This window comes from Chelonoidis abingdonii, chromosome 6, assembly GCF_003597395.2.
Source record: "Chelonoidis abingdonii isolate Lonesome George chromosome 6, CheloAbing_2.0, whole genome shotgun sequence".
Classification (NCBI taxonomy): Eukaryota; Metazoa; Chordata; order Testudines; family Testudinidae; genus Chelonoidis; species Chelonoidis abingdonii.
Genome location: NC_133774.1, coordinates 35,521,134 through 35,546,436, shown reverse-complemented (window position 1 = coordinate 35,546,436; position 25,303 = coordinate 35,521,134). Strand labels below are relative to the sequence as shown.

The window sequence follows — 25,303 nt, the reverse complement described above, 5'->3', positions numbered from 1 at the left end:
TAGGCCTTATGTTGTTTGCCGGATTGCAAATGTCATTTGGCTGGAAGGAGTTAATTGTGCAATTTGCTGGAAGGAGTTCAAATTGATTGCTGAAAGGATTTTAATTTGTACTTGGGAATATTAGGCTGGGAGGGTATTCCCTAGTGTCTATAGTGTGAAATAACCTGTTAACCTAATCCATCTTAAATTTACAAGATAATTAACTGTTTTTTCTCTCTTAAATTAAAAGTTCCTGTTTCAGAACCTGATTTTTTTTTTGAATTCTGTAGACCCCAGGGTACTGGGTCTGGATTCACCAGGGAATTGGTGGGAAAAAAGGAGGAAGGGGGGAAGAAAGGCTAAGTTCTCTCTGTGTCAGGATTAACTTTTTTCTCAGGAAGAGTCCTGGGGAGGGGGAAAGAGAAGGAGGGAGAAGGGAATTGGTCTCTCTTTTGTGAATTCAAAGGAGTTTTGAATCACAGTGATCTTCCAGGGAACCCAGGAGGGGAAGCCTGGAGAGCAGACGGTGGGGGAAAGGTTTACTTTTCTTGTGGTAAGATCTACGAGGTCGTCTGGGGTTTCCCCGGGCAAGGTTTGGGGGGACCTTAGAGTGTACCGAGGACTGGAGATTCCCTGGTTGAGGCAGCGCTACAGGTTCCTAAGCTGGTAATTAGTTTTAGAGAATCAGCTGTAACCACATCTTTGAAGCGCTAAGGTTCAGAGTGGGAATTGTCCATGACATCTTTATGACAAGAGATGTTCATATAAATTAAGTACATTTTCCTGAAGCAAGGACATGGGTTCCAAATAGCTGGTGTAAATGAAGACGAGGTTGGGGTTGGTGTGTGTACGATGGTAGGGCCTTTTTGAGGGTTTGGGACACCAATTGCACAGCCTCTCTCTCCACGCTAAGAAGAGTGAGAGCTTATGTTGAATTCCATAGGAAGTCAATCTAGAGACTGCTGAGCTAGTCATGTTGGGGCCAATGGGCATCCAGCACCTGAGCTCCCCTACTAAAGAGCTGAAATCACTGAGCTGCTGTGTAACTAGTGGGGAAACTTGAAGACATATTGTAAGTGGCTGGCAGACGTGGAGCAGGTTTGCAGCATGTGGAGTAGCCCATGGAAAGATGAGCGAAGTTAAGCGGTTTTGCAGGACGGCTGGAGGAGTGCACAGCTGGTGTAGTGGAGCTCGGTTGTGGTGAAAGACTGATGCAGCAGAAACCCACGGAGAGGTGGAGCAGCGCCACTGGCCCACATAAGGTGCCCCTTACACCTTTGTGTGAGCCCCCTCCCATTTCACCAGGCTAGGGAGTAAAACTCTGCGATAAACTTTTGAATTCTGCGGTGGCACTGAACCAAGACTTCGGGTTGTGGACTTTGGTGATTGGCTTATGACCCCTAAGGGGGAAAGGACATTGCCAAACCGTACTTGGAGTGGGTTTTGCTTATGGTTTGTGTTATAAATCCTGTTTGTGGGGTTTCCTCCAATGGGATGTCCACATTGTTCCTCCTATTAAAGGATTTTGCTATCACTCAGAACTCCGTGCTTGCGAGAGGGGAAGTATTGCCTCCTAGAGGCACCCAGGAGGGTGTGGTATGTAAGTGTCCCAGGTCACTGGGTGGGGGCTCAAGCCGGTTATGCATTGTGTTATTGAAACGGAACCCCTGGATACTGAACCCGGTTCTTGTTGCTGCCAACTCAGAGGGGCAGAAGGGTTACATATATGTAAACACATTCCAGAAAGGTGGTACTAGAACACCTCAATACCAAACACATTCCCCAAAGATAACAGGAACACACTGACCCATCTTAAGGCTAACATTAGGATGATATCATGATGGATGGACATGTTTTGATCAAACCAACATGTACAAGGCAATGGGTGACACCCTCATACGCCAGGGGCAATATGTAGCTTGTTTGTATTGGTATATAAAGATGTATCTTAGAGGGAGTGTCTTTGGCCAGCCTACAAAGCAGTGGAAAGTCCCGCCACTGACAGCTGTGTCCATTGTCACAGGCATATATGTCTTTGTATCTTTGTAGAGTCTGCCAGGTGCTATTACAGTGCTTCATCAACAATAAACCTGGCCAGGTGGCTTTGCTGAAAAGCAAGTCTGTGGATTTATTGGGCAGTTTAATTGAGATCTGCTATCTCTGCTACCTGCCCAGAGGTGGGACAGCACATTGAATGAACACACACGCTGCCAACATCTGACAACTCCATCTGCTCAGAACCCACCAGCAATGTAGCCCCTCCTACACCATGAGCTCCCACTCTCCTTATTTCAGCAGCTCCCAAGCCATAGTTCAGTCCTCACAGCCTCACCTCCTCTTAGGGTTCTTCACCCACCCTAGTCTGGAGGGAGGGGTTCAAGTGGGGTCCCCTTTCCCACTTTCCAGAGGCTCCAGCTGTCAACACCGGGTGGCTGGGCTCCAGCTGTCAGGCTTGCAAGGAGAGGACAGGATGTTGACAGTGGGAGCCCCAGACACCTACAGCTGAAAAAAAATTCCTGATATCTGAGAATTCTGTTGCAAGATCATGAGGGAAGCTTAATTTTACTTGAAAACCGCGTCTTTCATGGTAAATTTGCAAGAGTTGGCATGTCTGCAGCAAGCCTACGAGGCTGGCTTTCTTGAACACGTTTTACTCTTTATAATGGATCTCTCCTATCTCATTTGGGAACTGCATTGACAGAATCCAAAGTGAGTCTAGTTGTTCTTAAATAGGTCCTGATCCTATAAACAGTTGAGTGTGTTTAACTATAAGCACAACGGGACTGTTCACATGCTAACAGTTAAGCATGCACGTAAATGCTTGGAAGATCAGGGCCTTGAAGACCAAAGGCCTTCTTGAAGGCTATGCTTAGCTGCAGGACCTTAAAACTCAAAGGTGCCATCTTGGAGAACCTAAAGAAGGAAAACTGGTGGGGATTCCAATGACTGCTACTCTAGGGTAATCTTGAAATAGAAGAGTTTGAGTGAACAGAGATCTCACTACTAAAAAATAATTGAAGTCAGTATCCATCCCAGTGCAGAGGAAACTTTCCTTTCAGGTCTGAAAAAGGTTTCTGTCACAAGGTCAGTGCAGGCTTTCCCCTTTTTGTGCCTGCACCTTGCATTTAGGCTGGTTTAATAAAGAGTGTTTACTCCCTCTTTTGTTGAATCACTCGTGTCTTTATTTACAGTGCTCGTGCAGTGCCCAGATCCCCCAACAGTTAGTGCCCCACAGACCCTCCTCAGGGTCTCCTGGCCCCTGAGGCTTCCTTATTGGCAAGGAGACAAAGATACTGCCCCCCTGTCTCCTCCCAGGCTAGCCTCCCCACTGAGGTTTGCCCAAGACTTTTATAGCCTTCTCCTGCCTCTGCCCAGCTGTCACTACTTAGCCCAGCAGGTTCCTCTGAGCCAGTCCTCGTTAGGGCTTGCAGCTGGGCTCCCTGCTGAGTACCTGCATCTCTATCCCTAGCCTACCGGCCAGAGAGCAGGCTGTAGCCAGCATTTTGGCAGGGCTTTAAAGGGGTTTTACCCCTGCCCTGCCACAGTTTCCAAGATAATTTTGGTAGTTCCTTGTTGGGTTATCATTCTGTTGTCATAATAGTGCAACAGAAAATGGCTGTCCCATGAGTTTAGATGAGGTTCTGACTACATTTAACTTGTTGATCTGGATCAGCCTGATCCACACATCATTTTGCATATAGACTTCAATGGGAGCCATACATCTGGTAGGACCATTGGATCAGATCCTGATAAGAAAGCACACTCAAAGCTTATCTACATGATCTTTTAGTCCACAATAGAGGGGCGTAATTTTTAGTCTGCACTAGTGTGCTGCACACTAACTGGCTCATGTGGACCCTGCTGACATGCCATAAAAGTTCCCTACACCTTGTTAATGTACTTCCATTTCAAAGAGTGCTATGTTAACATGCACTGGGGAACTTTTAGTGCACGCCAGCAGGGTCCACAAGAGCCAGATAGTTCACAACGTGTTAGCGAAGGCTGGAATTTACACCCCTCAGGTGCAGACTAATGCACCATGTAGACAAGCCCTGAATTGCGCTTTATCTGGGTATGTGAGCGGTTAGCAAATAAATCAGTTGTCAGTCTATGTGATTTGTACTCACGGTGATTTTTTGGTTAGATGCTAATGGTACTTTTTCATCATAATTAGAACTGGTTAGAAAACTTAAATGAAATTTTTGCAAAAACAGAAAATAGATTTCAAGGAAAAGTTTTGTGAATTGTTTCTCCCCCCTTTTTCCCATCAACTCTAATTCCAATGTAGTGTTCTATGCAGAATCACAAAGTTCACATTGTCTAGAAGTTAGCAGCGCACAGCAAATGTCCCACTAGAGGGCACTAAATGGTTTTAAATGTTAAAGCTTTCAGAGTAATAAAAGTAAATGCTATGAATTAAGTTGTATGTGCTATGAATGTAAAAAGTTTGAGGACTTTTTTTTTAAAAAAGTTTTCCATATGTGCTTTTTAAAAGTAGAATGTTATTACCCTTTTAAAAATGCTACTGATGGTAAAATTCTGTTTGAAAGTATTTCAGATTCTACAGTAAATTACAGACATCTGAAATGATGACGTTTTAAAAATGACAACTAATTTAGGAGAAATCAACAAAAGTCTTCAAGTTTGAAAAAGTATAAAACAGTTATTGCATAATTATTAGCAAACCAAAACATGTAAAATTAAAGATAAAATCTATGTCAAAATAACACTGAAGTTTTTGTCTTGTGACCTTTGTAAAATAAGTTAATTATCTTGGTTTAGTTCTTAGTGGGTGGATATTCATATCTCAAAAATCACCATCGCTACATGGGATGTTACTTGGAATGCTTGTCACTTTCTGAGCTGAAAATACTAAAGCTTAAAGCAGAAAGAAGTATGATTCCCTGGATAGGGCATTGAACTATGAGTCAACAATCTAGGTTCAATTCCAGGCTCTTCCATAGACTTTGATGTGAATTTAGGCAACTCAATTATTCTCTCTGTGTCTCAGGTCCTCATCCATAAATATGGGGTAGATATACTTCCGCACCATACAAGGCTATTGTGCGGATAAATTCATTAATGTTTATGAGTTTTTCTTAGATGCTGTGGTGATGAGGGCCATGTAATACATAGAAATCCTGCAAGGTGCTATGTGCCCTTAGCTCTGAGTCCTATTCACTTGCAGGAGCAACTCAGGATCAAGCATGTTATGGATTTTAAGTCTGAACTATCCTCCTAAGCCTACAGATCCTTCCATTTAAGACTGAGGCATGGTAACAGAAGAGTGTGGGGAAGTTTGCTCTACTTTTGCTTTTCTGGCAGCCCGCGCCACTTCGCGCAGCTTCCATTGGCTGGGAATGGTGAACTACAGCCACTGTGAGCTGTGGGGGGCCGTGCCTGCGGACAGTCAATGCAAACAAATGTCTCGCATCCTTCCAGCAGATAACCTGATGGGCCGTGTGCCAAAGGTTGCTGACCCTTGCTCTAGCAAGTCAAGTGTAAACATATAATTAGGCAGCCCAAAAAAGAATTTGAAGAGCATCTAGCCAAAGACTCAAAACTAACTGCAAAAAATATCTTAAGTACGTCAGAAGCCTGCCAAAGAGTCACTGGGGCCACTGGACAACTGAGGTGCTAAAGGAGCACTCAAGGAAGATAAGACCATTGCAGAGAAGCTAAATGAATTCTTTGCATCTGTCTTCACTGCAGAGGCTATGAGGGAGCTGAGCCTGAATCATTCTTTTTAGGTGACAAATCTGAGGAACTGTCTCAGACTGAGGTATCAGTAGAGGAAGTTTTGTAACAAATTGATAAATTTAAACAGTAATAAGTCACCAGGACCAGATGGTATTCACTCAAGAGTTCTCAACTAACTGAAATATGAAATTGCAGAACTACTAACTGTGGCATATAACCTATCATTTAAATCAGCTTCTGTACCAGGTGACTGGAGGATAGCTAATGTGACACCAATTTTTAAAAAAGGCTCCAGAGGTGATCCTAGCAAAAAATATTGCTTTGTTCATGTTAAAAATTCTTAAACTTTCTTGAGAAGCTCTAGTGCCTCCATACTTTGGAGGAAAGGCCTAACATTTTGCAGTAGGTTTTCTATGGTGTCAGGGATGTGCCTTTTGTCATCCCTTAGAAAATTTATGTAAATTTGGCCAAACTATAAGACTCTGTCATGACCCCAGGTTTCCTACACTCTGGGCTCAGGTAACTGCTGCCACCATCAAGTTTCAGACTTTGAAATTTTACCTTGTGTTACCATTCAGTCTGATCCCTTATTCCAAGGACTCCTAGTCCCACGAGCAGGATGCTTGCTGATAAATATGGTAGATGCTGTTTGAAGGCTGCTGCAGGAAAACCCAGTCACTACAGCTACATTCAGGACTCATTTAACAAACTCTTACTTTATTAATTACAAGTAAACCCATGAATTAACTTAGTTACTGGTTTCAGAGTGGTAGCCGTGTTAGTCTGTATCAGCAAAAAGAATGAGGAGTACTTATGGCACCTTAGAGACTAACAAATTTATTTGGGCATAAGCTTTTGTGGGCTAAAACCCACTTCATCTGGTGCTTATTACTGTTCAGCTAGAGGTGCCCTCTATACCTTCTCAAGCACAGGGAAGTCTTATTACAGATCCCATTCAGACTTCCTTCTTAGAAGTGACTGGGTCCTATGTTCTCTGAGCTTTGTCTCAACATCACTTTCCCAATAGCCAGGTCGCCTACAGTCCTTGATGGATTAATGTCTTGAGAATCCATCCCTAGTGCCTTCATGGAGATCCTGGAACAATCCACCTCCAACCAACCAGTCTCAACTCTTTCTACGAACAGTCCTCACCCTGCTGCTGGAATCTGAACAAATATTCCATGGTGGCAACCAAATGAGCCTTTACCAAGTCCTCAGATGTTACATCACTGTCTCATATCCAACAATAGATTTACTTTCCACATCCCCGTATACAAAACATTAACTCAACATATTACCTGACGTTCTGCCCAGCCTACAAAAAAAATCTCCGTTTGTACATGCTCAATAAAGACTTGTTAGATTTTGCCAGATCAATTCTCCAAAAATTCCATCTGTACTAAGCATTTTTCAACCCTGATCTGCAGGGCCTGAGGGGCACTTTCCCTACAATTGCTTTGCTCCACTACCAAGCACCACTGTTGTGCCAAGCACATGAACTGAAAACAAGGAGACTGTCCCTGCTTTTCTCTCAGGGACTCCCAGGTGGACTCAGGCAGCAAGCAGGAGAAGGAGGAGGTAACCTAATGGGAATGTACAAAATCAGTGAGGAGTCCGGTGGCACCTTAAAGACTAACATTTATTTGGGCATAAGCTTTCATATGTAAAAAACACACTTCTTCAGATGCTTATGCCCAAATAAATCTGTTAGTCTTTAAGGTACTACCAGACTCCTCACTGTTTTTTGTGGATGCAGACTAACACAGCTACCCCTCTGATAATGGGAATGTAGTGGGGTGAGAAATGGTGGTAGCAGGAGGGGGCTGTGCAGGAGCAGAGAATAGGAAGAAGCAGTGTGGGTGGGGGAAAGGAGTCAGTGGGTGGTGGAGGATGGGGTAGAGGGAGAGGGAGATGGTGGGAGCTATATAGGTACAGAGGGCTGGGGGGCTTGACAGGGAGGATGGGGAGAGGGGCAGGAGCCAGGGGGTGGAGGGTGGATAGGAGCAGAGGGAAAGAGCGTCAGGAACAAAGGTAGTAGTAGGGTGGATTGGAGCAGAGGGGAAGGAGGCAGAAGCTGAGGGGTAGATAGGAACAGAGGAGATGTGGGGAGTGGATTCTCACCATGGTGTTGTGATTATAAATTCAATAACACTGAATGGGAAGAATAAAGCAAAATATTGAACAGCTATCCATTCACTGAATGAAGCAGAGGTTCTATGGGAAAAATAGTATGTGATCATGTAATTTAAGACTGTATCAGATGCACAAGGGAGATGAACTAAAGGGCATCCTGAATTCTGCAATTTCCTAATGTTTGAATGCTTGACTTTGCAACCCAATTTTTTTAACAGAGTTTTTTCTGAATTAAGTATTGTATAAAATATATGATTTTTGAAGTGATGACAGGGAGCTTAGATCTTTGGAGAGGGGACTTTTTGTTTTAAAAGTCTAAATATACTGTCTGTCTCTCTCATACACACATCTGCATGTGTGCACCCACCAGTGTATTTCCCTTCTGTAATGAGTGTATCCAATACCTACTCCTATGGTTTCTACTTACCCATAGTTTAAGTGTTAGAAATATCAATAAAGCTTTCTTTTTAATTCCCATCATTTTGTGACTGCTGCTAACACTTAAGGAATTATACACAGAAGGAACTGGCCTAACAGTAAATCAGCTTTGATGAACTTTTAGTCAATATTGAAGAATCAAGGACACAAACCTGTGCTGTGGATAATTTATATAAATGAAGCAGTAATTTGGTAGCAGTATAGACAAGTTATATAACATCTATAGAAATGCCAAACACTTGCTATAGTCAGTCTTGTCTAGAAGCAATCAACTGTGATAGTCTTCCATTTTGGGCATCACAGTTGCTAACACTGGGTGTGATGGCGATAGGAAGGAGGACTTTTAAAAAAAACTAGTTAAATTAATATTTGTTTTAGAGCGAGTTTAGTGGTATAGCATATGAAAACAATATTAATTGTGTTGGATAACACAGAGGCATTCAGCCACTTGGCACAATTAACTTTTTCCTGTGATGATTTAAGCATGTATGTCACTCATTCCTACTTAGTGTGGTACTCAATCTCCTCCTAGTGCTGGCTGGGCCACAGAGGGGGTTGATGACCCTGCTACAGTTTTAGCTAATAGAGATGGGTCTTTTAGCTCCCATGTTTTAAGATCTATGCATCCTAACTTTAATCCCTGCTTATGGAGCCAGGCATGTGGCATTACATGTGCTTCTGCTTCCTTCATGCTGAACTGCCTCTTCTGTATATCTAGTGACCTCTACTGCAGTTCATGTCCACCTGCCCAATTTAGATCAGATTTTTGTTGTTGCAGTTCTGGCACAATAACTCTCAACAATGGTGATAAGCTGTGACATATTTAAACAGCACAAGTTGTTTAATAGGTTTGGTTTTCACATTTACTTAGGTCACAGACCTCATTGTTAAAACATGAATTTTCTTGTAACAGCTATGCTACAGCTCCTTTGGTGGGACTGCAGACCTCATGCTCTGTGCTGTCTTCATAAACAGCTTTGGACCTCTTTCAAGTGGGATCTACCAGTTCTCATGCCACAGTCCATTGTAACCATTACTTTGGTGGCAGAGTGGCTTTGGCATTTCTAATTCAATCAGAACCTCAGCCCACCACCTTTGACATAATGGGGATGTTACTGGATGCATTCTGCATACATCTAAGAGTTAAATAATTTAAGTTCTTTCTGCCAAGCTGAACATAATGAAAATGTCTCATTGCCTAGTGATCAAACACTGACTGTATACACTAGAAGAATATTAGCTTTGTGTATATAGTCTTGACAGGGCCACTCATTATTCTCCATAGAATTCTCCCAATCTCTATCCTAATAAAATGGATTGAAATGTCACCAGGTCAAAGCTCACTATACAGCCAAAGATGAGAGTTAATGCATGATAACAGTTTTCCTTTTCCTTTTTGTCTTTATTTGTCATATTGCTATTGTTGCAGGCTAGGCACTTTATTCCTAGAAAATTTATGTTCTGAATTGCATTCAGTCATTGGCCTCCTCTGGGAAGCTCAGAGCAACTTTTATTCCCTACTTGGGAGAAGGTTGGTGTTGTTAGGTTGACTTTTTAAAATTACTGCTTCATGATAAAAATAAACTGTCCATTACTTCCATTAATTAAAAACTTCCAAGTCCTGAATTATTTTTTCCCTTTAAAAAGAACATCCTTTGCTATATGAACAAGTTGTACAAATTAATTTGTTTCCAAGATGACAATCTCTTTGACTGGGTGTCTGCACAGGTGCAGAGCTATTCTAGCAAGTTACCCTTATAGCCAGCACAGGCCAGCATTTTTAGATCCAACCCAGGGATTAAAAAGGAATAGTGGCCACTGAGGAAAGGAGAGCCACAGAGAGGACCAGGAAGTCAAGCTAAGAATTGCTCTTTTATATATGAGTAAATTCCTAACTTAGACCCATGTTCCTTTATTGAAAAAATTAAGGTAAACTCTGTGAAAGAATGGGGAGGCTTTGGACAAGGAATGGTGGCAAGACACTGCCTCTGTCATAGGCACCAACTCTGAGGCTGGAGCACTCACGGAAAAAAAATAGTGGATGCTCAGCACCCACTGGCAGCCAACTCCTCCCTCTCTCTCCCTCAGTGCCTCCGCCTGCTGGTGGGCCCCAGCAATCAGTTCCTCCTTCTCCCCTCCAGTGCCTCCTGCCCGCTGGTTGCTCAGCTGTTCAGTGGCATGCAGGAGGTACTAGGGGAGGAGAGGGAGGAGCTGGGGCAGGAAGAGGTGAGGGAGTGGGCGGAATGGGGCAGGAAGAGGCAGGGTAGGGGCAGAGGCTTGGGGGAAGAGGTGGAGTGGAAGTGAGGCCTGGGGCAGGGGGGGAATCCCCTAGGAACTCTCAAAGTTGGCGCCTCTGGCCTATTTACAAACCCTATGTCTTAGAAACTGCATTGCTTTGTTTATTTAAAATCTATTTTACTCATCTCTTACTATAAACACTTAAAGCCTTTAGCTTCTGTAAAATCCTCAACTGATTTACTGTGGTCTACTTCACAGACCCTCTTTCCCTTCTCACAAGTTCAATCCTGTTGGTATGAGAAACTTCTTCTCTGCCTTTCTACCACCTGGCACAGAATTATGGTGACAGAATGGCCCTACACTGCCCTCCTCTCAGCCCTTGGCACAAGCTCATGTAGGGGATACGCCCTGGGAGTAAAGGGGCCTGCTGAAGAAAGAGCAGTCTGTACTCTGGCTATTGGGGGCTATCAAATTGTCTCCGGGGGACCATTGCAGCTGAGACAGAAATTAGAGCAACCTGATTTTCCTTGTGTTTAAACCAGTGCATATCAGGCACCCTGGGCCTGACTTTCCATTTCCTCTTGGCCCCTTGATGCCACTCTTGCAGTCATGCAGCTGCAGTCTCCCTTTTCCTCAGAGACAGTAAACTCTCTTATTGCCAATGCTGTGGTCTAGTTACCCTGTGCCTTTGGCTACTGGCCATACCTTGGAACTCCATTTGTGGCTGTGGAGATTGAGAGCTGCAGATTTTATAATGCCACAGTTGCAGCCCATTTGCTACTTCTTTTCCAGTATGTATATTTGTGAAAGAGACAGCCTAAATTTAGCCTTCTGTGTTTGGTTATGTTGTGCAGTTAATAAGTTTATTTTGTAAAGGTTAATGAGAAATGAATAGCTTTGTCAGAACCCAGACCCAGGTCTCTTTGTAGATTTATATGTTAAATATGACATGGAAACATCTAGATATTCTATTTTGTTATAGCAGCCAGCAGCTTATCAGCTTCTAGCCAACTTCCTGGAAAAGATTATTATTATTATTCTAAATATTAATGTTGGTTTTGGTATTTCAGTTCCAATTTTAACTTGCACTGGGGAATAAGAAAAATCACACACCTTTTTAATGTTAGGCCTAAATACCCTATGAAGGAGCTCCAGATTGGAACAGAAATATATAATGTAATAGAGTGAGCCTCTATTATTAATTTATCTGTATGTACGTTTGTCTGTTTCTGAGCCCCCAGACATGCATTTTTATTCACAGGGGTGGACATTTTGGCCTGCTTGAATCTGATTTCAGGATAGATCCTTAGCTCATAAATTCATCAAGGCAGGGATTTTGTTATATTTGTCACTGGTAGAGTGTAGGTCACACTATCAGCACTTTAATAATATTACTATATTTATTTACAGAATAGAAATTAGATAATATTAAAACTACATGAAGCTGCCACTTGCTGCAAAGATTGTAAATCATAGGATCATGTTTTCTTCAACAAGAGAATAAATGAAGTAAGGTACTTTTTTATTTGTCAAGCCACACTCTAGTCTCATGAATCATTGATTTTCCTGAATTTGTCAGCATAGCCATAGTGATAGCATTGTTACATATAGGTTAGACTTATGTAAATTTAAAGCCAACCTCAGTATACAAAAGCTGTGGCTGCACATACTTAATTCTTCTTACTCCCAACCACTGTACTACCACAAGTGCAGTTCCACCGTGGTAGCAACACTGGAAATTGGCACCAGCATTTTGACTACCACATCATCTATCCCTGCTCAGATCAGGTGAAGACAATACAATAGTTAAAACACTGGAATCCTGTTTATTTTAGTGGTCCCAAAATTGCTATGACTGATAGAGCTATAAGATTAATAGTGCAATAGAGGGAAAACTGAAGGGAAAATCTGGGTGGAAAGTAAGCCAAAGAAAGTGGATAAGTGATTTACTTTTAAATTGTGGTGTACTGAAGATTTAAACAATATGTAACATAACTTATATTTTCAGCCCAAAAGTTTTAGTTAAAATGATGCTACAGGGACACTGTTAACTTGAACTTTAAAAAATTGATAAATTAAATGAATCCAACATTTCTCAAGAAGCAGCCTTTAAATATTATGCCTTGACATCTTAAAAATCTTTTCCTACAATTGTAATAGTTTTCTTCCTCCCCTGTTTTTGTTAGAAGATTCTTTTAGGTGAACAAGACAGCATAATCAAACATGCTCAGGCCCAACCCTCCTCCCCCGGTTTTCTCTTCCTGCACACTCCTGCCTGGTGCCTCTTCAGAGGTGGTTTGCAGAGCCTGGGGAAGGGCAGACAGGATCATTGGAACAGTGAACTTGACTAAATACAAAGTGCTGCCAACTGCACAGTAAACAAATTGGAAAATAAGATAGACACAGAATTATTCTGTAATTTCTCTCAGTTTCAATCATTTTTAGAGTTTTCTTGTAGTAATGGTAAATACAAACATTTCAGATGGAAATATGATTTTCAAGTTATCAATGTCCTTAAAGAAGACCCAATACAGGACTGAGACTCATCCCTACTGCTAGCACTGAAGTGCCAATGTGGTTGCTGCATTGAAAAGTGCTGTCCTTCAGGGGAAATGTTAAATGATGGGCCCATCTGTCTCCACAGGCGGTTGCCCAGGTGCATTGCATGGCCCTTTTAAAAGGGAGGAGAAAATAACCCGGGTGTGCAGTATGTTCATCAACATTCATTCTTTCTTTCACTAACTACCAAATCTTGCAGTCCTTATTCAGGCAAAAAATCACATCAATGGGAATTTTTCCTGATTATGGACTGAGTAAGGTCTGCAACTTTTGGCCTATTTAAACAGGAAATTTGAGGAGCACAGTGCTCTCTTTTCAAATATCCAAGGCTGTGTCTGAACTATTCTTGATTGGATAATGACTGTCATATTCGCCTGCGTTCATTGCACTATGAGTATCCGATTGCATAAAGAGGCTGAGATACCCTGAATATAGCAGATACTATAAAACTAAATAAGTCTATGGAGGCTGAGGATGCTTAAGACCTTGTCGAACCATGCTCTTTATTTTTGTGCCCTTGCTCTTGGTTATTAATCCGAACTTGAGACTTCTGAAAGGCATTTTTAAAGTGCTTGGAATCACTTGGACACTGCTTGATCAATTACATACTTAATCCCTTCACCATTGGGAACTGAGGAGGCTCAGTAACAGCTGCTCTGCAGTTCATACAGCAGCATATATTGCTTATTCTTGGCCAGGCTTTTGTAGACAACCAATGTCAGAGTTCTTTATTTAATCATATCAGTGTGTCATAAATCTGCCTTGAGCTATGGCTGTTATGAAATTCTATGCAATTTATAAAATTAACACTGCCCATGAGCAATATTAATATCTCCCTTCATGTCTCTCATATTGACATCTAATCATATTAGAAAGGCAAACATTAGAAATAACATTCAAAATAAGTTAGTTCAGCCCCTTGGAAAGAATGTGCAACTGTTTTGCCAAATATCCTGTGGGAAAAGTCCATTAAAATAATTAATTCAAAAGCGTTTAATAAACTATAGGCCAAAAATGAATGAGACATTTCCCCTTGAATTATACTCAATGCTACAATATAGACAATGAGTGTATTGTCTCTTGAGTAGATGATACATATTCTAGTATAGTCCCACGTATGTATTTACTTGTTACATACACTTAGGTTCTGCTCCTGTGCCCATTGAAGTCAATAGCAAAGTTCTCACTGATTCTAGCCATGCAGGATCAGACTCTTATACCGCACCTATCAGTGTAGCCTGTGAATGAACTTTAAGAGTCTAATTCCGAACTACTGTTACTTTTACACTAGTATAATTCCACAGACTTCAGTGAGTTCACTTCTGATTTACATTGTTGTAAGCAGGTGGAGAATCAGGCCTTAGCTGTCTTAAGGGTGGGTCTTTTCATATTTCTGTGGCCAAATTCTCTGTCAAATTTTATGTTGTATGATTGTTTATATAAATACTCGTCTACACATAAGTTATTCTGGAATAACTATTCCAGAATAACGGCAAGTGTGGACACTCTTATGCTAGATTTTTATTTGCTTTTTGGTGTTGGAGCCTTTACGGTTCACATTTTCAAGCTTTTCTCCACAACAAAAAGGGCTAGAAACTTTTTTTTTAAATGAAACCCAAGAATCTTTAAAATGAAAGCTCCAGGAATTGGTGGGCTAAAACCCCCACCAGATAATATGAGACTTGTGACAAAATTATAAGAGTTTGCTATGCTTGACATGGAATGGACAATTAAGAAGTGAGCATGTTAAAATGTAACGATCAACACTCCAGGTCAAATGGTCTAGTGCAGCCTCCATTTCTCTGGTCTCAGAGAACACAGAGAGTATTGTCATATTATGGTGTAGGAAGGAGTAGACCCACAGAGAGGCGCATGTGGTTGCAGGAGAAATACAGTATGTGCTTTATTCACAGTAGCTCAGAGGCGAAACCTACTCACTACAGCACTACTTCTGGGTATAGCAAGACCTACAACAATAACTCTTCCAGCAGTGTGAACTCCATTTGCTCAACACACTGGTTTCACACAGGTGTAACCTCACTGACTTTAGTGGAGTTACTTGTGACTTACAACATAAATCAGTTCAGAATCAGCCCCTTATGCTTGGGGAAAATCTAGAGCTGGGTGCAATAGCTGCACTCTACTTGGCCAGTTCTTTTCATGTGCATACAAATTCAAGTCAAGCTGTCAGGATTATGGACTAATTATTTGCTGAATTTCCATTTGTTTAGTCAGAGCTTGATTTATTTATAAAATCAGCCATATTTTTATGTTTGTATAACTTTTAAAATTGCCAAATCTATATTTTGTAAATCTCCTGTTATCTCTAGATACATGAATGCCTCCACTGTAACAATAGATAGGGCTGGACTTTTCATTGTAAACGATCATATCTTACAAATTCTTTGTAAAGTAAAATGAGCAATAGAAGAGTATTAAGGTTTTTTAAAATGGCACTAAAGTTGGTTACCTCTATAGATGGTCCTGAATCCAGATCACAATACATCTGATGGTGTAAAAACCATGGATCCAAACACATCTAAACCCAGATCTGCATCTAAAATTTGCTAATGGCCCTGACTTATATTATGGGCTCAGCGAAATCTCTGGATCTGAAAGATCCTGGAGTTTGAAGTGTTTGGAATCTGAATCTAGGCCTGAATTTTGTGACTGGAACCTCATTCTAATTTCCTCAACCTATGGATATAGAAAGGCAAACTTGGGGGCAAAGGAGAGGGTTGAGGGGCTTTTATTTTATGTTTAAATCAGTTTGCTAGAAAACATTAGTGCCACACAAAAAGAGACCAATGTGTACATCAGTCAAGAAATAAATGTAGGCCCCCAACCTGCTATCCACTGTGACTGGGTGCAGCAGGGTGACCATATGCAGTGAATTGCAGGCTCTGGACTTAATCCATCATTCCTTATGCTGAGTAAACTTGCTTTGAAATTAGTATGAGTTTGGAGTGCAAAAAAAAAATTAAAAAAATTAAAAATGTAGTACACCTCTACCCTGATATAACATGGTTGTGGGAGCCAAAAATCCCTACCACGTTATAGGTGAGACGCCGTTATATCAGGGTAGCGGTGGCAGGGCTGCAGAGGTGATTTAAAGAGCCCAGGACTCTGGCCCTGGGGAGCCCCAGGCCCTTTAAAGCGCTGCCCCAGCCCCACTGCTGTAGCCCCGGGGTAGCGGTGGCAGGGCTCCAGCAGTGATTTAAAGGGCCCAGGGCTTCTCACAGCAGCCAGAGCCCCGGGCCCTTTAAAGTGTTGCCCGAGCCCTGCTGCTGCAGCCCTGGGGTAGTGGCAGCAGGGCTCCAGCGGTGATTTAAAGGGCCCAGGGCTTCTCACAGCAGCTGGAGCCCTGGACCTTTTAAAGCGCTGCCAGAGCCCTGTTATATCAGGTCATGTTATAGCAGGGTAGAGGTGTATTTGGCCTATTCCAAACCAGTGGCTTTCAAATTTCTTCAAATTTAATTGATTACTAATATAAACATTTCTACAGCATGCAGCACAAACACACAAGTCTAGTGCTTTCACTATAAACTAGAGAGCTCTCTTTTTGAGCCTGGGGCAGAAACATTTTTGTTAATCTGATTTTTCCCTTGTGATTTAATATACTCAGAATTTTATTTGTATTTGATTTAGTTCAAAAATGTTTTTAATTTGTCTGAACAGCAGATGGCTATCAGCAAGAGTCTGTATTTAGCTTGGCACTTTCCACTCTGCATTCTTTTACTATTCATAGCACAGCAGTCATACTTATCTTAAGTACACATAAAAGGAGGCAGTTTCTCTTGCAGCTGCAGTTCCCCTAGAATTTTTGTGTATTTACAGGACCATTTGTAACAAGTCTTTTTGTAATGTTGAAGACCAATTGTTAGACATAGCAGGCAGAGTCCTGGCTAACCTTAGTTGCACAACTCCATTGAAATGAGTGGGATTGCTCTAGTATAATTGAGAGAAGAAAGCAGCCCTGTGTTCTTAGTTGGCCCTATCTTGCAATCAGGCATTTGAACCCCTATGCTGGTGCAGAGCCAGTTAGGCTCTGTGGGCACAAGCATCTGCCGCCAGAGATCCAATTGCAGGATCAGGACCTTAAGTTCTAAAGAAAGTCACAGAAGAAAACGTTTACATGATTGTTATCACATTGTTTGTGTAAACTTGTTGGACTAAATTCATCCCTAGCATATTAATGCCTTTAAGTCAGGGGCAGCTACGCAAGAATGACTTTGGGACTTTTGAGCTTTTATAAGTGAGCAATATTTTGTTTCTATTGTTGGCAGAAAGCCAGGATATTTAAACAAAATGAACTGTGATTAAAAACAAAGCATTTGAAAAATTTCCATCAAAATAAGTTGACTCAATGTTAGTAAAAAGATGGCACATTTTAAAACATTGCATTTAATGTTTATTCTGCTGTTCAATATTCCCTTAAGTACAATATATTTTTAAAGGTCAAACTCACAAGCAATTTTTAGAAATAAATTTGAATTCAAAGAGTTTTTTGCCAAAATTATTTTGCAGACCAAATGCATGCGGCTCATGCGTGCTTTGACATCTCCTAAGAAATGTTGAAGTTATTATATCATTATAATATAACATTATATAGTGATATGACTTATAAAAACATGGCATTTTTCTGTTATGTAAAATTAAAATTCCATAAAATGTCTGCTGCTTCTTTCATTATTTATCTCATGAATACATATTACAAAGGTAACCCCTGTTTATTGGCATTTTTATACATGCTTTACACTTGGTACCTCATCAGAGAGCATTATATGAAATATTTTTCATTTGTTATGACTGCCATAAACTTCCTTTTGTCTAAAAAGCGTGGGTCTCCAGCACATATGCAGCTGAAGGAAAGTAGTCTTACATGTCACATCAAACAATAAAACTCAACATGCCGAAAATATATGCAAAGTTTTGTTCTTATCTCCATTGTAAATACAAACGAACAACTTCACATGCATGGCTACATTGCAAAGCATTGTTTGAGTTACATTAGAAATAATATTTTCTCACCAATAACAATTAAAAAGATTTTAGTCCATTCTCTCTGAGCTCTTCATTTCAACAACCAAAATGCCATCATGGCAGAAGAGAGCAGATAAATCTTTTTTCTTGACTCCATTAGGTAATTTGTATTGTCTAACAAAGCTTCTGGATATGAAACCATGTTCGTCCATCCTAGGTCCATGCTGAGCTTTGATCAGGAGCCAGCCTTCGAAAGTCTGAATGATGATATCTTCAGGACGGAACTGCACAACATCCAGTAAGACCTGAAAGCTGGGTTTGCCTTCCTCAGTGCTGTCCCTCTCTGCTGTAGCTGTACTTTTTGTTGCATTTCGGCTTCTCACCTCAGCATTGGATGGACCTGGCAAAGCATATAAAGAGTGATCCAACTTGCACGCTTCCAGATCTTGGACAGCAAACTGCTCCTGATAACGTACAGGAGTTTCCACCCAGTGTCTTGTAACTACTCCTTCCATTGCTAGACAGAAATATGAGTTACTGCTTTCTGATAGCCAGTGAAAGCAGTAGAGTCACACTGGCGTAGTGAGCTCTTTCCAATTGCACGCCTACTCCCAAACTAGTTTATCAGTTGATGTAGCCTTTCATTTTTAGCACTGGCAGAGCTTAACACTTAATTGGACATGATTCATGTCCATGAGACATGCCTCATCTTTTTATACATTGACAATAGAACACTATTTATAGAGGATGTGTCTTCAGTTGCTTTGGCAGTTTTTATGCATACACTAAATAGTAAAAATGAAATTTTATTGTACTTTTTGTTCTTTGCACATTAACCTGTTTGTTGTTATGAGGAAACAAGGTACTTTTAAAGGTTCTTTTATTTGTCTAGAAAGAAGTGTGATGTTCTTTCTGTTTCTCAAGGGAAACTACTACAGTAACTGTAAAAGCTATATTTTTTATCGCTGAAATATAGAAATTATTTGGGGCAGGGGGACTCAAGCTGTTTGAGCAAGTGAGAGAAGCAAATTTGGGGATCGTTTCATTAGAAAGTTATCAGGTGCCTCTAAAGCTGTGGCAAAAGTTTTGCAGGGGCCAAACTCTGAGTGCTCCTGAGAAAGTTATTTGTGGGCTGTTAGCTGTCCCTTCCCCAACACTAAGGTAACTGTGATGCTGACTCAGCAGTTAGAGATCTTGGTAGTATAGTGGGAGTAGCCAGTGTTTTGAGTCTGACAGTGTGATGGAGTCTGAGTCTGCAATTAGAGACTATAGCTCAGACTCAAGAGCCTGAATTAGCCCTGTAATCTCATAGTAAAAATGAGAGTCAAAATAAATGGGTGTCCTAAGTTTTGGGGAAATCGCAAAAATGGCTAACCTGGTTCTTACTGAATCATAGATTTTAAGGTCAGAAGGGACTGATATGATCATCTAGTCTGACTTCCTGCACACTGCAGGCCACAGAACCTCTCCCACCCACTTCTGTCATAAACCCCTAACCTCTGGCTGAGTTACTGAAGTCCTCAAATCATGATTTCAAAGAGGTCAAGCTACAGAGAAACTGCTATTTACACTAGTTTAAACTGGCAAGTGACCTGCTGCCGAGAAAGGTGAAAAATCCCCAGGTTCTCAGCTAATCTGACCCAGGGGAAAATTCTTTCCTGACCTCGTTATCAGTTAGACCTTGAGCATGTGGGGAAGACCCACCAGCCAGACACTTGGGAAAGAATTCTCTGTAGTAACTCAGAGCCTTCTCCATGTAGTGTCCCATCATCAGGTGTTGGAGATACTGGCTACTAGCAGTTGCAGATTGGCCACACACCATTATAGGCCGTCTCTCATCACACTATCCCCTCCATAAACATATCAAGCTCAGTCCTTAAACCAGTTAAGTTTTTTTGCCCTCACTGCTTCCCTTAGAAGGCTCTTCCAGAACTTCACTCCCCTCAGCCTTTGGTTAGGCTAAACATGCCAAACTCTTTGAATTTCCTCTCATAAGGTAGGTTTTCCATTCCTCCGATCATCTTAGGAGCCCTTTTCCAGTTTGAATTCATCTTTCTTAAATATGTAGAGCCCTGCATAGATACCCAATTCATATCCACAGATGCGGATATAAAGCAGATATTCCGTGGAGCCGCAGGGGTCTAGCGACAGTGAGTGAGACCAGCAGGGCCATGGCCAGCGACTGGGCCAGGAACCACAGTAGTGAAAGCAGCAGCATATCAGGCTTCTGCTCAGAGGAGCCAGTGCCCAGCCCAGGCAGCTCCTCCAGCATGGCTGTGCTGCCCCCAGCCTTGCCCACTGGGGCAGACACCAGACTCACTGGCAGCTGTCCCTGGTCGTGCTCATGCTAGTGTGTGCAAGTGGCTCTCACGCTCCCAGATAGGAGTTTCTTCCATGCAGCAGTCTGCAACTCCTGTCCAGAGTTTGAGAGCCACTTGCTCACAGTAGTGTGAGCAGGGACAGCTGCTGATAAGCGTGGTGCCTGCCCCAGTGAGCAGAGCCGGGGGGTAGCACAACCATACCAGAGGAGTTCTCCACACAGGGCACTAGCTCCTCAATTACCATTTACCTCTATGTCCTTAATGGCTTTCTCTTTCAAAATTTGTTCCAAGACCTTGCATACAATTGAGGTCAAACTAACAGGCCCTTAGTTTCCCGGATCACATTTTACCTTTCTTAAAAATACATGCTATATTAGCAATTCTCCAGTCACAGGGGTGCAACTCCTGAGTTTACAGAATCATTAAAAATCCTTGCTATTGGTCTTGCAATTTCATATGCTAGTTCCTGTAATATTCTTGGATGGAGATTATCCAGGCCCTCTGATTTGGTCCCATTAAGCTGTTTGAATTGACTTCCACCTCAGATGTGGTAATTTCCACTTCCATACCCTCATTTCCATTAGCCATCCTGCCACTATCGCTAAGCTCCTCATTAACCTTATTAAAAATGGAGGCAAAGTATTTGTTTAGGTGTTGGGCCATTCCTAGGTTATCTTTAATCTCTACTCCATTCTCAGTGCTTTATGACCTCCATGAGGTAGCTTCTTGGCAGAGTGCAACACTTCAGATGTGTTAAAGAGACTTTCAGCTGTCAGGACTAATGTTAGCCCCTTGGTCCCAGCAGCAGTGTAGCAAGGCCCCAGAGGGCTCATGTACAAGAATTCCAAAACTTGCTCCTCTTCAGTTCCCCCATAGCCGCATCCAGGGTTCCAGTTCCTTCCAGGGTTCCAGTTCCTTCCAGGGTTCCAGTTCCTCCCTAGCTTCCCTCCTGCTCCACCTACAGATCCTTAGCTCTCTCTATATCCTCCTCATTCCCTCCAGTTCTGATCCAGGCTCCCGCCTAGCACTCCCTCAACCTCATTCCAGCCTCCTTCAGTTCAGTCCTCAGCTCTGATCCAATCACCCCATGCAGACCTGTTTAGTTCCCCTTTTACCCATCACATCCCTGATCCCTTGCCCCCCTATAGCTGTGCTCTAACCCTCTTCCCCCCATCCTCAATAGTGCTGACCCAGTCCCTATCTGGTTCTTCTCTAAGCCCCTGGCTCTCACCCTTAACTGCTATGTAGGTCCCCATTGCATCACTCCCCAGTTCCCCTCCACTCCCCCACACTATGCAAAGAGGTTGATCATATTTGAATATTAGGGTTGGAAGGGACCTCAGGAGATCATCTAGTCCAACCCCCTGCTCAAAGCAGGACCAATCCCCAAATGGCACCTTCAGGGATTGAACTCACAACCCTGGGTTTAGCAGGCCAATGCTCAAACCACTGAACTGTTCCTCCCTCTGCTGACTAGTCTTGCACTCTGTCTCTTGGTGAGGGGACGATGTGTTTCCCATATCTGGACCCCCTTGTGTGCAGGTGCTGCAATTTCCCCCACACCTTCTCTGCTCATCCTGGCTGCTCACAACTGGGGTGCCCCATCCCAGCCACCTCTGGACACTGTTTTCCCCCAGTGACCCTCTCCGCTGTGGTGTGTTGGCATGCTTCAACTTCTGTTGGGTTGGTGGTGCCATGAGTGAGGTATGCATGTGTAGCTAGATCTGAGTGCTCTTCACTATAACCTTGTGGGCCCTGGGGTGACTGCATCATTTGCACCATTATAGCTATTCCTCCTTTCTCTTCTTGGGCTTGCTGGTTGGATCTGTGGCCTAGATCACAAGTGAATCTAGGTATGGACTGGGGCTGATAATCTTTCCAATCTCCCTGCTGCTCAGTGCCCTAAGGGAAGATAAACCCTGGAAAGTATTAACAGTTTTCTTAATGCGCCCAAGGGGAAATATGCAGTTGATGTGAAAGAAAAAAGTCCAGATCTTTAAGTCATTAAGAAAAGTGTCCATATCTGTTTTTGCTGTCTTCTCAGGAAAATCTCTGTAGTGGAGTTTAGTAAGAGAAAGCAGTATAGACTCGGGAAACTGATGGCTAAAGTGTTTGTTTCCTTGAATAGCAGTAATGCTGGGGATTATGAACTAAATAATACACTTAGTCTCTTTTTTTTGGCTTTTGTTCTGTGGAGTTCTCTTTGCCTTATCTCTTCCTCTTTCCTCATATGAAAACAGCAAGCAAGCCTGCATGTGATCTCTGAAAGTTAATGGACTGCAGAGACATCAGGAAACAAACATTCCTATTTCAATAGCTATTGCAAACGAATCTGTCCCCCCCCCCCTTTTTTTATGTACAAGAAACCCTTGCAGATTACAAATATAAACTAACTGACTGCAGAGGAGAGGTTTTCTTAGTCATTATGCTTGCTGGGGTTGCTATTTTATTTTCAGAAAATGTGAAGCCTGATTTGCTTGTTAAAGATATTGTTTAAAGGCTGGCCATTAAGGGTTCAGGTTGATTTTGATCTATATTAACTCAGTTCAATGAATGCTTATGCCTACTGTGGGAAGGGAATGAGTATGGTTTATTAAAAGTCTGGGTACTCTTTTGGAAAACTGTTCAGCACGTAATGCTGTGTTTTTAGGATGTGATTCTAATTGTATGGTTTATGAGAACATTAGCAGAAGCCCCTGGAACCTTATCCATTACCCTCTAAACAGCTGTTTTCTGTTTTACAAACCAGTGACTCAACCAATGGAGGAATTTTAATCCTCGTGTGAGGTAATATACTTGGCTGGTTGTCCTTAACCAGACTGAACAGGTATTATGTCTTTACAAATCATTAAATCATTTACATTTATTGTTCTCAAGTTTTATTATTCCTACTGGGTTCTATTCTCTGATAGTCTCGTTTAGCTCAAGTTAGTTTTGTGCTCTGCTCATTAACCTACTCTGTATAGACACTCTGAGGCCCCCTCCCTTTTTTTTTTTTTTTTTAAAAAACTACTAACATTTTCTGGCAAGAATGGGCTAACTCTAATGAGATTCTTTCTTCACGGCAACTTGGTAGATTGCTGAAGTTTTAATGAAAAAATGTCAGTACATACCCTGTAAGACACATTTATGTCTGTTTTTAACCACATAAAGTTCTCTTAGTCCCTAGTCCTTTAAATATCTCCTATCAAACATACTGGGAACAACATGTATGGTCTAATTAGTGAGTGATGGTTTGAATTCCCTTTAAATACACAAATTAGGCAAGGCTATATAGGTGTCACTAGGATCACCCATCATGTTCCATAATAAGAGTCCGGCAGCCTACCTTGTCTGCCCCTAACTTCTTTCTTCTCCACCTCCCATCTTGGTCTCTCCCACATCCTAGTTTCTTCTTTAGGCTCTGTCCTCCATCTTAGGCCTCAGGAGCTCCCTCTTTCATACCTCTTGGTTGTTGTCAGCCAGGAAGCACACCTCACTTCTTGAGACTACACATTAAACTTGAAACACCAAGATCCCAGGATCTTAGAATATATTTTCAGGTTTAAAAATAAGAAGCCTACTTGGAGCTGCAGATACAAGGGCTGTCAAAATTTGATTTTTATTCTTCAGTGTTCAAAAAAACATGCTACATTTCAGCCCACTAGTGTAATTAAAACTAATTGTTGGGTCTTTAAGCCAGTGGCAACCCTAAAACTGATTTTTACCTAGTAAGATGTCTCTGCTCTCTAGTGAGTGAGGCTGGTATTGCACACCTAGGGTGGTGGTGTGTAGCTTAATTTTCTTAAAAGCAAGGTATTTTAGAGAAGAATTTCAAAGAGCAGTTAGGTGCCTAATTCCCATTGAAAGTCAATGGGAGTTAAGTCCCTAAACTTCCATTTATGCTTTTGAAAATCTCCTTCATCACTCTACTTTAGTCTAAATATACATATGTCATCCAGGTTACAGCTCTACTGTGACACTATTAGGGTTGCCAACTTTCTAATCGCACAAAACCCAGCACTCTTGCCCCTTCCCTGAGGCCCTATCCCTTCCCCAAGACCTCGTACCCTTTGCTTACTCCATCCCCCCTCTCTCCATCACTCGCTCTCCCATACCCTCACCACCAGGCTGGAGCTGGGAGTTGGGTGTGGGAGGGGATGAGGGCTCCAGCTGGGGTGTGGGGACTGGGGTGGTGCCAGGGATGAGGGATTTGGAATGCAGGAAGGGGCTTCAGGCTGGGGCAGAGGGTTGGGGTGCACGAGGGGGCTCAGAGCTGGGGTAGGGGGTAAGGGTGCAGGAGAGGGTGCAGGGTACGGGCTCTGCAAGGGAGTTAGGCTACAGGAGGGGGTTCCAACCTGAGTCAGAGGGTTGGGGTGCAGGAGGGGTTCTGGGAAAGAGTTAGGGTGTAGGAGGGGGCTCAGGGCTGTGACAGGGGTTGGGGAGCAGGAGGAGGTGCGGGGTACAGGCTCCGGGGGAGGGAGTTAGGGTTCAGGAGGGGGTTCCAACCTGGGGCAAGGATTCAGGGTGCAGGCTCCAGACAGGCGGCACTTACCTCAGGCGGCTCCTGGAAGTGGCTGGCATGTCCCTCCAGCTCCTAGGTGGAGGGGTCAGGGGGCTCTGCATGCTGCGGTTCCCAGCCAATGGGAGCTGGAGAGCCAGCACCTGAGGTGGGGCACATGGAGCCCCTGTGGCTGCCCCTGCATTTAGGAGCTGGACATGCCGGCCACTTCCAGGAACCACACAGAGGCAGGGCAGGCAGGGAGCCTATCTTACCCCCGCTGTGCTGCTGACCAAACTTTTAGTTGAGAACCAGACTCCTGGAAACCCTGGACACGATGTATAATACTTGTATCTGTAGCAGAGTTTTCCAAGTACTTGGTATAAGGAAGTCTGAGCATTGAGGGTAAAAGTCAGCTGGTTTTGGGGTAGGCAGTGCTTAGCTTTTTGACTGATAACAAGACTTATTCAAA

General features: G+C 42.5%; 1 protein-coding gene across 1 annotated transcript; it reads right to left on the bottom strand.

The window, feature by feature from the left end:
* Nucleotides 1-17,652: 17,652 nt before the first annotated feature.
* Nucleotides 17,653-18,620, bottom strand: HSPB3 (heat shock protein family B (small) member 3). The gene has a single exon (XM_032785297.2). The coding sequence runs from the start codon at nt 18,543-18,545 to the stop codon at nt 18,099-18,101; it is 447 nt and encodes a 148-aa protein (XP_032641188.1). The 5' UTR covers nt 18,546-18,620; the 3' UTR covers nt 17,653-18,098.
* Nucleotides 18,621-25,303: the final 6,683 nt, after the last annotated feature.